Below are 12766 nucleotides of genomic sequence, written 5' to 3'. Positions count from 1 at the left end.
TTTTTTTTTTTTTTTCCTGAAGCTGGAAACGGGGAGAGATAGTCAGACAGACTCCAGCATGCGCCCGACCAGGATCCACCTGGCACGCCCACCAGGGGCGAAGCTCTGCCCACCAGGGGGCGATGCTCTGCCCCTCCGGGGCGTCGCTCTGCAGCGACCAGAGCCACTCTAGCGCCTGGGGCAGAGGCCAAGGAGCCATCCCCAGCGCCCGGGCCATCTTTGCTCCAGTGGAGCCTTGGCTGCGGGAGGGGAAGAGAGAGACAGAGAGGAAGGAGGGGGGGGGAGAAGCAGATGGGCGCTTCTCCTATGTGCCCTGGCCGGGAATCGAACCCGGGTCCCTCGCACGCCAGGCCGACGCTCTACCGCTGAGCCAACCGGCCAGGGCCTAAAAATGTTTTAGTTTATTATTTTCATATATGTTATTAGATTTGTATCCTCCAAAAATCCCATTGAGATAAGGTATTGTTTTCTCCATTTGGCAGATTTTTTTTTTTTTTTTCTGAAGCTGGAAACAGGGAGAGACAGTCAGACAGACTCCCGCATGCACCCGACCGGGATCCACCCGGCACGCCCACCATGGGGCGACGCTCTGCCCATCCTGGGCATCGCCATGTTGCGACCAGAACCACTCTAGCGCCTGAGGCAGAGGCCAAGGAGCAATCCCCAGCACCCGGGCCATCTTTGCTCCAATGGATCCTTGGCTGTGGGAGGGGAAGAAAGATACAGAGAGGAAAGCGCGGCAGAGGGGTGGAGAAGCAAATGGGCGCTTCTCCTGTGTGCCCTGGCCGGGAATCGAACCTGGGTCCTCCGCACGCTAGGCCAATGCTCTACCGCTGAGCCAACCAGCCAGGGCCATTTGGCAGATTTTTAAACTCTAGAACTCGGCCTGCAGTGGGCCAGACAGTGGCAGGGCATGCTTTGTGTGCCCTCGTCTCACAACAAAGGCCACACGCTGGATGGGGAGCTAGGAGGCTGACTCAGTCACATTCAGACCCACATTTGTCAGCCCAGCTTCTCTCGGACACACTTATTTAGTTTTTATTTAATTAAAGTCATTCTTATTTAGAAAGAAAAACAAAACTCAAAATTATGGTCAATACACGATCAAAAAGATCAAGTGAGATCTTGAAAATTGAACAGCTACAACCTCCCGGTTTATATAGAATGCATCCTATTTTCTTATCACTTTCATTTTTCTAATTGAAGTTGAAAAAGTACTTCTAATGAAAAAGACAAAATTGAAACATGAATTTATCAGTTAATGTAATGTTAATTAAAATTTTACTTTTAAGTCTGAAATTTAGTGTATCAAATTTCAGATGAAACTAGTAGTCTATGCTAAATGTATAAAATATTCTGTAATAGTTTGTTAATGTAATCATAATCTGTTTTACCCATCAGACTTTAATTTTGAAATGGGAGAGGTTGTTATTCTCTTGCCCATACGTATTTAATCTTGAAAGCTGTCTGTGAAGTTTGTGAATGCTAAATAAATTCTTAAAAATATAATCATTACTTACAAATGGGAAGAATAACCCATGTAATAATTTTGCTTTTATTTTCACTGCTGCTAATATTTTCTACTTTTATTGGAGAAAGTATTCCTATTCACTTAAAAGCTAAGAAATCAAATTAATTAAAGCCCCCCCCCCCAAAAAAAAGATTCTTAAAAAGAAAATAGAAAACTGTAGAGGCTAAAGTGATTCATTCATAAACTACTTATGAAAGGTATCCTTTCCTTGAATATTCATTTAAAAAATTCCCTATATACCTGAATACACCAATTTAGGAAAAGGCATCAAGTTGGGAATGAGTAAACTAAACATAAAAACCTGGGACTTAAAAATCTTTATTCCAACAAAAGCTATTCTTGTTGTAGAATATGTAGGCCTTGCTCTCTGGCAACACTGACACAGTTTATGGTTACCTTGTGTTAAAAGGCGGTAATTTTGACAGTGTATCTTCAGAGTGTAATTGAATAGATAATTTACTTTAAAAAATAATACCCCACAGTTCTTTTATGTAGTGTTTCAGTTTGACCAAAAAAAAAGTACATTGTGGGATATTTATAGTATTTTTCAACCTATTTATATCTAGAGACTAGGACTGATAACTGATTTAGGGCACAGGGGTTAAAAACAGGAAATGTGGTTTATAATGTAAGTAGTATCTCCAGTTTCCAGAGTTTGATTTTTTATACTATTGACTGAATGTATCATGTTTCAAAACAACATTCGGCAGTGTACCTTGAAATCAGTCTGTTTAAAAGGAGTTCTCTGTCCAATTACAACAGGAAATGCTTCATGGAAAAGTTTGCATTCTTGGTAGAGGTTCAGATAAGTTATAGCAATTGTTTTCTGTAATTACACAGTGTTCTTTCTCTAGCTCTTTTTCAGATTCTTTGCATAGTCAGATTAAGTGTGTCTTATGTCACTTTTAATAAATGTCCTGACCTTTGTATTTAGCTTAAAATTTTTAGTGGGTTTTTTTTTTTTTTTTTTGTAATTTTCTGAAGCTGGAAACGGGGAGAGACAGTCAGACAGACTCCTGCATGTGCCCGACCAGGATCCAACCATCACGCCCACCAGGGGGCGACACTCTGCCCACCACAGGGCAATGCTTTGCCCCTCCGGGGCGTCGCTCTGTCCTGACCAGAGCCACTCTAGCACCTGGGGCAGAGGCCAAGGAGCCATCCCCAGCGCCCGGCCCATCTTTGCTCCAATGGAGCCTTGGCTGCGGGAGAGGAAGAGAGAGACAGAGAGGAAGGAGAGGGGGAGGGGTGGAGAAGCAAATGGGCGCTTCTCCTGTGTGCCTTGGCCGGGAATCGAACCCAGGACTTCTGCACACCAGGCTGACGCTCTACCACTGAGCCAACCGGCCAGGCCTAGTGTTTTAATTGAAAGTTTTGTCATCATAGTTGAGGTACATATATTATGGTTATCATTAATTACAGTAATTAGAGAATCCAAGTTAAAAATTAAAAAGGTATGACACGGTTCTAATTTTGTACGGTCTTTGGAATGACAGGTTGGCAGAATCAATCAAAACTAAACACCTTTGATTCAGTCAGCAATTTTACTTCTAGGAAGATTTGTTACATAAATTTTTCCATAAAAATACTACGAGGATCAAAGGCCATTGCACATTATTTTAAGGTTGTTTTTTTTTTTTTTTTTTTTTTATTCATTTTTAGAGAGGAGAGAGAGAGGGAGAGAGAGAAACAGAGAGAGAGAATGGGGGATGAGCTGGAAGCATCAACTCCCATATGTGCCTTGACCAGGCAAGCCCAGGGTTTTGAACCGGCGACCTCAGCATTTCCAGGTTGACGCTTTATCCACTGCGCCACCACAGGTCAGGCTGCACATTATTTTAGTACACAATGAAAGGCAACATAACTGTCTAACAGTAGGAGAATAAATTATCAATAATAAAAATGAAAAAATTAGAATAGGAGAACAAATAAATATGGTGCAGCCATACTGTAGTGTACTAAGCAGCCATTGAAAATTATAAGGTAGCTGTGTATGCACTGGCATGGAAAAATGTTTGTGACATATTATGGAATGAGCTAAGCAAGTTTCAGAAAGAAACTGCGTAGTGTAATCTCATTTTTTAGGGAAAAAATTATATTTATAGGAAAATGTCTGGAAGAATACACAACAAACTAGGGAGAAGATGGAGAAGTTTATTGGAAACTTTTGTTATTATGAAAACATACTTCTGTGTTGTTTTAATTCTTTTTAATGAGCACATTTTTTCAAAATAAAAAAATCAAGAATAAAATCTTGATCGATACAAAATGTTCACTATTCTGTACTTTAATGTCTGCCTAGCAATTTGTTCAAATTATTGTAAGAGAAAACAAATATGCCTGTGTGTCAGTTTTCATTTATTTATTTATTTATTTATTTGTATTTTTCTGAAGCTGGAAACGGGGAGAAACAGTCAGACAGACTCCCGCATGCGACCGACCGGGATCCACCCGGCACGCCCACCGGGGCGACACTCTGCCAACCAGGGGGCGATGCTCTGCCCCTCCGGGGCGTCGCTCTTTTGCGACCAGAGTCACTCTAGCGCCTGGAGCAGAGGCCAAGGAGCCATCCCCAGCGCCCAGGCCACCTTTGCTCCAATGGAGCTTTGGCTGCGGGAGGGGAAGAGAGAAACAGAGAGGAAGGGGAGGGGGTGAGGGTGGAGAAGCAAATGGGCGCTTCTCCTATGTGCCCTGGCCGGGAATCGAACCCGGGTCCCTCGCACTCCAGGCCGACGCTCTATTGCTGAGCCAACCAGCCAGGGCCAGTTTTCATTTAAAAAAGCATTTCCCAGACTTCAAAAAGAAACTAAAACCAGAAGCCCCAATAATTAACTGGTTTTCCAGCTAAAATTTAAGTCTAAGTCATTGCATGCACATCCGTATATTATAGATTATCTGTTACAGATTATTGCGAGGCAGCATTTCATGAGATTGGCACTGTAGGAGCACTAAAATCTTTTTTAACAAATCAGCAAACTATTTTTTATCACAAACGGTGCTGAGGAGTCTAATCAAACAGAGGTTCTCTGTGTGCCAGTATGGGATTTATTGTTTGCCAAACAATTTATTCCATGCAGTTGCTTTCTTATGCTGTTTTAGAGATGATGTAAGCCTCTCTCCCATTAGTAAGATGGTTTTCTTAAAGATGGAGGTGTCTGCATTAGAATGTAGGGTTGTGAGGAGAGGGACTTTGTTTTCTACGGTTTGCTGTTTTTTCAGTCACTACTATAACCCCAGTATCTGAAATAGAGTCTAACATGAAGCAGTAATAAACACTCAAATATTTTTAGCAGTGTGCCAGTGTCAAACTCAAGTGCCCTCCCTATTAGATTAAAAGAAGAAACTGACGAATGTAGCAAAAAGAAAGACTCCTTTCTACTTTGATACATGGAAAACAAGACCTTCAGAGTTGGAGAAAATAGTATGTTGTATATAGGCCCACTTACAGGAAGCCCACCCTACAAAAGGAAGCCTACAGTTCTTGCTCACAGCGGAGATGAGCTTTGTTTTCTCCATGGGGAATTTCCACACTGGGCTACCAGATTAATTGCTAAGTGATAGTCTAGATTGATACTGTGTGGGCGGGGTAACTTTTTGGTCAAATATTATGACATACTCTAATTTCATATTCAGAGAGTATAGGAGCTACATATTCTAAATATTTAGAAGCTGTTCTCATTCCCTTGCCTAAATAATGTGGAAAGTTGTGGGGGTTTATCTAAGTGGAATCTTTTTAAGAGCAATGATTATTACTACAGCATAACAATGTAGCCTTTGTCAGTAATTTCAAGGAGCAAGTCAGTTTGCTATATTTTTCCTGTGCACGCTATCTGCATTGACAGTGCATTCCCTAATAGTACCCAAAAAATTGGCATTTATGGCCTACTGCTGTTGAAGCTGAAACTAAAATCTAGATTTCCTAACACATTTACTGAGCATGCACTGTGTTCTAATATGTCTGAGCATCTGCCTGAGTAACACATAGTGAGCTTTCAGTAAATATTTAATAGTTTATTATTTGGAATAAACAATTTGCATAAGTGTATAGCTAGAAAAATAAGGTATATTTGGAAAACAAATGTATTTAGTTTCAGCAATATTTTATTCTATATTTTCTTAATTCAAATTGTATTTTTCAAATGAATTCTAAAAAATTATTTTAAAAAGATTGTTTTCTTAAATCTTATGGGAAGTGGGCGATGTGTGCTTTAGTAGAGAATATCTCCCTTGCACATAAACTGAGCAAGTGGATGACTCAAACACCGAATTATGTATTATTTTTTCTCTGATAAATTTGTTTACTCATTAGGTCACTTGTCAATTTATTTAAGAGGTTTAAGTCCTAGAACTCACTAGTAAGCAAGACATACATAGTCTTTGCCTTTTTGGATTTCTTAGCTTGTAAATATTTTTGAACATCTGCTCCAGGCATCCACTGTGATAGGTGCTGAGGATACGAAGAGAAGGTAAGTGAGGCAAGCCTTGTACTTGTAGTTTACAGTCTGGCAGGGGAGAGATGAATCAAGTGGTCACACACAGAAAGTTGCTAAGGTGGGAGGAATGGGAGCCCACAGTGAGAACAGGTGGTGAACTTAGAGCAGCACCTTGTAAATACAAGGGAGAGTCGGTGGGTGTTACCAGTAACACCGCCTTCTACTGCTGACTGCCTGCTATCGTGAGCTACTTAGGAATGTTTCATTTAATAAATGGTATCTGTTTTATAAAGAGAAAGCAATAAGTTAGAGCTGTTCAGAAACTTGTTCAAAGGTGATTGATTAGTAAGTATCATGAGTATTTAAAGTCAGCATCTGCTTCTGCCTTCTGATTACATATACTGGGTGAGACAAAAGTAGGTTTATAGTTGTACGCATGGGAAATAATACAATAACCAATAAATAATAATAGAAGAATAAACTCGGTTTCACGTACTCACAACTGTAAACCCACTTTTGCCCCACCCTATATAATTCTAATTCAAGCCATTGCTCAGCTCAGATGTCACCATAGGAGCCAACCTTCCTAGCCTTCCCTCCTATGCAGTATTTAGCCATTATTTTCCCTTCTTTTCTTTTCCTTTCCTTTCCTTTTCTTTTCCTTTCCTTAACTTTCCTTTCCTTTCCTTTCCTTTCTCCCTCCTTCCTTTTTTCCTCCCTCCCTTCCTTCCTTCCTTCCTTCCTTCCTCCCTCCCTCCCTCCCTCCCTTTCTTCCTTCCTTTCCTTTCCTTCCTTCCTCCCTTCCTCCCTCCCTCCCTCCCTCCCTCCCTCCCTCCTTTCTTCCTTTCCTTTCCTTTCCTTTCCTTTCCTTTCCTTTCCTTTCCTTTCCTTTCCTTTCCTTTCCTTTCCTTCCTCTCTCTCCTTCCTCCCTCCCTCCCTTCCTCTCTTTCTTTCTTTTTCTTTCTTTCTTTTCTTTCTTTCTTTCTTTCTTTCTTTCTTTCTTTCTTTCTTTCTTTCTTTCTTTCTTTCTTTTTCTTCTTTCTTTCTCTCCTTCCTCCCTCCCACCCTCCCTCCCTCTTTTCTTTTCTTTTTTTTTTCTTTCAAGTGAGAAGCAGGGAGAAAAAGAGATAAACTCTCACATGCAGCCTGACCAGGATCCACCTGGCTATCTTTATAGACTCCTATATGGGGAGATGTTCTGCCCATCTTGGGCGTTGCTCCATTGCTCAGCAGCCAAGCTATTTTAGACCCCGAGGCAAGGACATGGAGCTATCCTCAGCACCCGAGGCCAACTGGCTCCAACTGAGCCATGGCTGCAGGAGGAGAAGAGAGAGAAGCGAGAGGGGTAGAGAAGCAGATGGTCATTTCTCCTGTGTGCCCTCACCAGGAATCAAACCTGGGATATCCACACGCCAGGCTGACATTCTACTGCTGAGCCAACTGGCCAGGGTTTAGCCATTATTTTCAAAACCAATATAACAAAAGAGTTCCACTAAAATTCCAACTTACAGAGAATTTTGTGTAAACCAGCAAAATAAGAGTATCATGAAAGAGCTATTTAATTATAGCATGTTACAGTAGCATCTGATATTGTATCTGGGCTGTCTGCTGTCATTTTCTCACATGTTGTACATTCAGCTGTCCCAGCATTTCTAGTGGAAGGAACTTCACTTAAATTTGGATGTGCTGCAGCTCCATGGGAAGATAACAGGTTTGCTGGGTTCAGACTTCTACACTGTGTTTCAGAAATAAAGTAGTGTATTATTTCCAATCATCATGCCTTTTACCCAAGTACTTATGTCTTTATAAAAAATAATAATAGGCCCTGGCCAGTTGGCTCAGCAGATAGAGTGTCAGCCCAGTGTGTGGACCTCCCAGGTTTCATCTCTGGTCAAGGCACACATGAGAAGTGACTGTCTGCTTCTCTCCTCCTTCCTCTCCCCCTTCCCTCTCTCCTATTGCAACCAGTGGCTTGGTTGATCAGAGCATTGGCCTCAGGCACTGAGGATAGCTCCATTGATTCGAGCATCAGCTCCAGACAGGATTGCTTGGTGGATCCTGGTCGGGGCATATGTGGGAGTCTGTCTCCCTATTTCCCATCCTCTCACTTAAAAAACAAAGCACCTCAAATAAGTGTACTGCTTTGTCATCTATAAAATGTTTCTTACCACTAAATGATGATCTCTTTTAGGGTGGGTCTCGTCTCTTCTCACATTTGTACATCATTATCTGGCAGTACCCAGCACACAGTATATATATATATGCACAATATATTTGAAGAATAAAGGAATAAACATGTAACATTTTTGTAACAGCTTTGTTAGCAAAATAAATATTGTAAACTACATTTTGCAAAATAGACAGTTTATCTAAAAACTGTACTGATTTTTGTCTTAGACTGTATCACTTGTGTATAGGTAAGCCAGAACTTGGGTCCCAAGTCTTCTGACTTTACATTGGGTATTTTCTCTGTTACCTCAATAAACTTAAAAGTCATCAGCAACCTTTAATATTAATAATATTAAAATTAGAATGAAGTATAGTGGGAAGAGAAGGAACACATACTACCCAAATTAACTACAAAATCGTCCATTTGTTACAATTGTGGATCTTTTGAAAACAACCAAAATTAAATCCTGGTCTTAGCACCAAGTATCATGACCTTGGTCCCTTTAAACTCATTCTTCACTTCATTCCACCCTCTGCTTCAAGGTCTCAGCCACTCTGACAACCAAGTACACATGCATCTCTGACAGCCCCAGGATCTCTCTCAGGCAGCATGTGTCTTGGCGTCCGTCCTTACTGCCGCTTTTCTATTTTCCAGACCTAATCCCTTGTCTTCAAGGAAGAAACTGCTAAATTTAGCTCAGCTGGCAGTGAGATCACCGGAAAGACCCAGCTTTACACTTTCCAAAACCCAAACAAACCTATTCTCTTCCAACTCTTTGAGTGTTTTCATTTTTATTCTTTTGGCAAGGTTTCCATGCTGTCTTTACCCAGGCAGATGAGAGCAAACTGGTCAGTGTAACTACTGAACAGAAAAGTGCTACCTGTCCCAGCAGTGCTTTCGTGGGTGGGTGCTTTGACCTCAGCACCACACAGAGTGGGGCAGTCTGGTACCTGCCACTGTGACTGTTGTTTTCTGGTACTGGTTTTGGAAAGAGCTGACAGTCCCCTACAGTTGGATTTGGAGCAGCATTTTAAAACACAACCCCGCAGGCAAACCTGAGGAGTTCATTTGCATTTAGTTTGTAAGAAACCCATTTTTAAGTCTCAGTGTGGACCCTGAGTAAGGTTAGAGAAGGAGCTGAGGAAGGAAGGCTCATGAGCAGTGTGTGGTGCTGGCTTTGCTCCTCATTAGACAGCTGGCTTTAGAGTGGAGTGCAGAAAGAAAGGAATTGAAATCTTAACCAGGAAGACCACAAAGATCTTGCCTGCTTCATGCTTACAAACCTTTATACCTTACTCCCCATACTTGGATGCTGTCTAGTCTTTAGGCCCTTTGCCCTGACTTCACCACCCCTCCCCCGAATGATATTTTTTAACCTTTTAAAGAACTGCACAAAATAGAAATAGCGTATAATGCTTCACAAATTAAATTGGAATGCAAAAATGTTTTTTAAGAAATATAATACCCTTTCATATAGCCACCTAGTGCTAATTTCTCCATATAACTAAATACATATATAAACACAACTAAAAGTAAAAATAACTAAGCACTTTTGGGCCTTATCATATTGGGCATACTTACATACTCTATTGGAAAGACCTAGTGTCTGACTGCCTCTGTTATGTGCCTAGCTGTGTCTACCATAGAGCAGAGTCTCAACAAATTTATGTTCAATGAGTGCATGAGAACTTTTACAATTCCCTTAGAACTAAACAATTTTAGCCCAGTAGGCAATACAGAAAACTTATCTCTGTATTTAACAGAATGGATAGCTTTTTGGAGAGAAGCAATCAGTGATTTGTTTTTATATATATTTTTAAAATGTTGCTGATATAACACCAGCATATGCATTACTTTGAAAGGTTATAATATTTTACCGAACTTTGCCTTGAGCTGGCATGCATTTTTCAAATGTGTTCAGTTTAATGGCATCTCTTTGAACCCTGACTGACTTACTGTGATTTGAGTAGGAGTTCTTTCTCTGTTTATCCCTAGGACCACACATTTTTTTCTCTTTCCAACACTACCACTTAAGCCTTGAAGCTGTTTGTTATTGTATTGTAGGAGGAGGTGGATAGTTATTTACTTTTATTTTCTGTTCACAAAAATAAGGTCTCCAAGAAATTCAGAAGTTTTTTACTTGTCCAAGGTTAAGGCATGCCCCTCCCATACATTATCCTTGTGCAGCCTGTACCCAATGTAAAAAGGAAACTTGATTTTTGTAAAATTTCCTATCAACACAAATATGATTCTACTGGTTGAAGGAGTTCTGTGCTTTTTTTCCTACAATTCACAGCTTTGTCTTTAGAATTGCATTGAGTAATTTTAGATTTATCACTTTTACAGGATATTTTATTGGTAATGCTTGGGCTGGTGGGTTCTTGCCAGGAAATGTTTTTTCTATCAGGCTCAGAGTGGGAGTTGAATTTATAGCACACTGAGCCTGTGACATTGTCTTCATTCTAAGGTTAATTTTTCTTTATTTTAGTCAGCACTCTGGCCCTACTGTTCTTTATTACACTAAAGAATTTTAGAACTTAAAAACTGCCCTCCTATTTTCAGTCATTGTTGCTAGGACATCGCTCCTGACATACATTCACATAGTAGCATTGACAAGCCCCTGGTTTTCACAGAGGACAGACTGTCGAATTCCTTCCTCCTAAGGTGTGTAGATCATCATTGGCCCAATATTGTGCATATTTTTAGTAACTATATACATTTTATATGTGTGTGCACTTATGAGCTAGTCTTCTATAGTGTTACAATTGAAAGAGTCCAGACCTATGCAGTGACTGTGGACTTGGGAGCCAGAGTGCCCTTCCCTGTCTCCCTCCACTCACATGGGGAGAATGTCTGGAGAGCAGGGAACGAGGCGTGTTGACTCCATGACTGCAGCCGGGGGACCTCACGCCCTGACTAGAGTCATGAACAATTCAAGGAGCACTCTGTGGTGTGGCTTTCCTCTGACAGGAAGAAAGCTTTTCTGGAATTGAGCACAAGCTACTTTATTTCACTTTCACTTACAGTAGCTCTTCTATTCCTTTCTCCTACCTCCCAGAAAAGACTTGTTTCCTTGCAATTTTTTTTTTCAGGGAGAATCAACGGATTTCTGGATTATATTTAATACTCTTCAATCAGCTTTCTTAGTTTTGTTTTTTTATCCACAAAGTATAATTAATAATACCTGAACCTTCATATCCCAAAGAAATATATGTGAAATAGGCTTCTGAAACTGAAAACAGTGTACCTGTTTATGGACCACTGAATATGACAGAAATCAAAAGCTAGTTATGCATTTAGAACCTGCCAGTGCCAGGACTTGCAAAAACTTGATTATAGTTCTTAGCCTTTAGTGCATCATTCCACATAATCAGTAGCCTGAATGACATTTGGGGAAAGATTCTCCTTAACTCCATTACTGTTAACACGCATGATTTTACAGTGCAATAGTATTTTCCCTGTTCTGTAGAGAAGGCATTCTCAGTCCATGCAATTAAATTTAGAAGGAATTCTGAAATATTCCACTCCAAATGAAAATAAATTGTTTTGGAGTTATGATAAAGAAGCATTTTGATTTTACATTTTTTTCCTTGCATTGTAATGAAAGCTGTTCATGAATCCTGTGACTACCAGGACCAATCACATGCACTATCTTCTGTAATCCTCGCTGTAGCCCTACAAGATAGGTATTGTTCTTACACTCACTCATAGAAGAGAAAACTGGGCTTACAGTTTGTAAGTTATGAAATTAGAGTTTGATCCAAGATCATCTGACTTTGAACTCTTACACTATTAGAGCTTGTGTGTGCCTGCTTTTGAGTGGAGTCATGTTCATTCATTCTGTACCATCCGAACTCTGATGTTGTGTTCAGTTTTTGACTTGCTTTATGGAATCAGATTGAATGTGGTTTTGTCAGAAGTTTCTCCCAGAAGTAAATTAAGAGCAAAATAGTTGTTCTGCATAATCATTTGAATTTTTACCTTTGGAAGTATGATGCTATCACAGATACTGAGGATGTTTTTTAAGTTTTGGTAAATACCCTTCTGTTGTCTATTTTTTTGGCTGTTAATTTGCGTGTGTGTGCACACATATGTAGACTATGTATGTGAAGAAACCAAAGGACATTTTAAAATTTCGGTTTTGAAGGAGACTTACCAACATTTATCGAGCAGGTAAACAATGACAGAATGGAAAAGTAATGAAAGAAAACTCTTAAGTAATTTAACCTTTTTTAAAAACCTGTACAAAAGCAGTCCTTTCTCCATTTGGTTCTCAAAAGGAAATCGAGGGTGGTGTTACTTTCTGTTTCTCCTTAGAAGCTGTGAGGCAGTAGCACTGTGCACAGCGACGCCAGCAGGGGACAGGCAGCTTGTGTTTACACTAAATGCCTTTTCCCTCCCCCTTCTTGATTTCAGGTGTCAGAAACTATTTAAAAGAAGCATTAGTGAATATAATTGCAGTGCATGCAGAGGTAAGCTATCATTAGATGTTCCCAAAAGATACAGGTTACTGGGCGGGGGGGTGGGGGAAGAGAAAGGGGCTAATTTGATGGTTTTTATGGTGGTCTTTTTTTCCCAACTTTTTTGTGCATTCATTTATAACAAATTTGAAAAAGTCCCCATAATGCACCA

General features: G+C 40.3%; 1 protein-coding gene across 4 annotated transcripts in view; it reads left to right on the top strand.

The window, feature by feature from the left end:
* Positions 1-12766, top strand: part of EXOC2 (exocyst complex component 2) — a 386269-nt gene that overhangs the window by 359082 nt on the left and 14421 nt on the right. For all 4 annotated transcript variants that reach the window (XM_066376909.1, XM_066376910.1, XM_066376908.1 and 1 more), the window contains one exon: positions 12551-12606. In XM_066376909.1, the coding sequence (XP_066233006.1) occupies positions 12551-12606 (56 nt within the window). The remainder of the gene's footprint in view (positions 1-12550; positions 12607-12766) is intronic.

This window comes from Saccopteryx leptura, chromosome 3, assembly GCF_036850995.1.
Source record: "Saccopteryx leptura isolate mSacLep1 chromosome 3, mSacLep1_pri_phased_curated, whole genome shotgun sequence".
NCBI classification, from domain to species: domain Eukaryota; kingdom Metazoa; phylum Chordata; class Mammalia; order Chiroptera; family Emballonuridae; genus Saccopteryx; species Saccopteryx leptura.
Note: the sequence above shows the minus strand (reverse complement) of the source record. Positions and strands in the feature narration are given on the sequence as shown.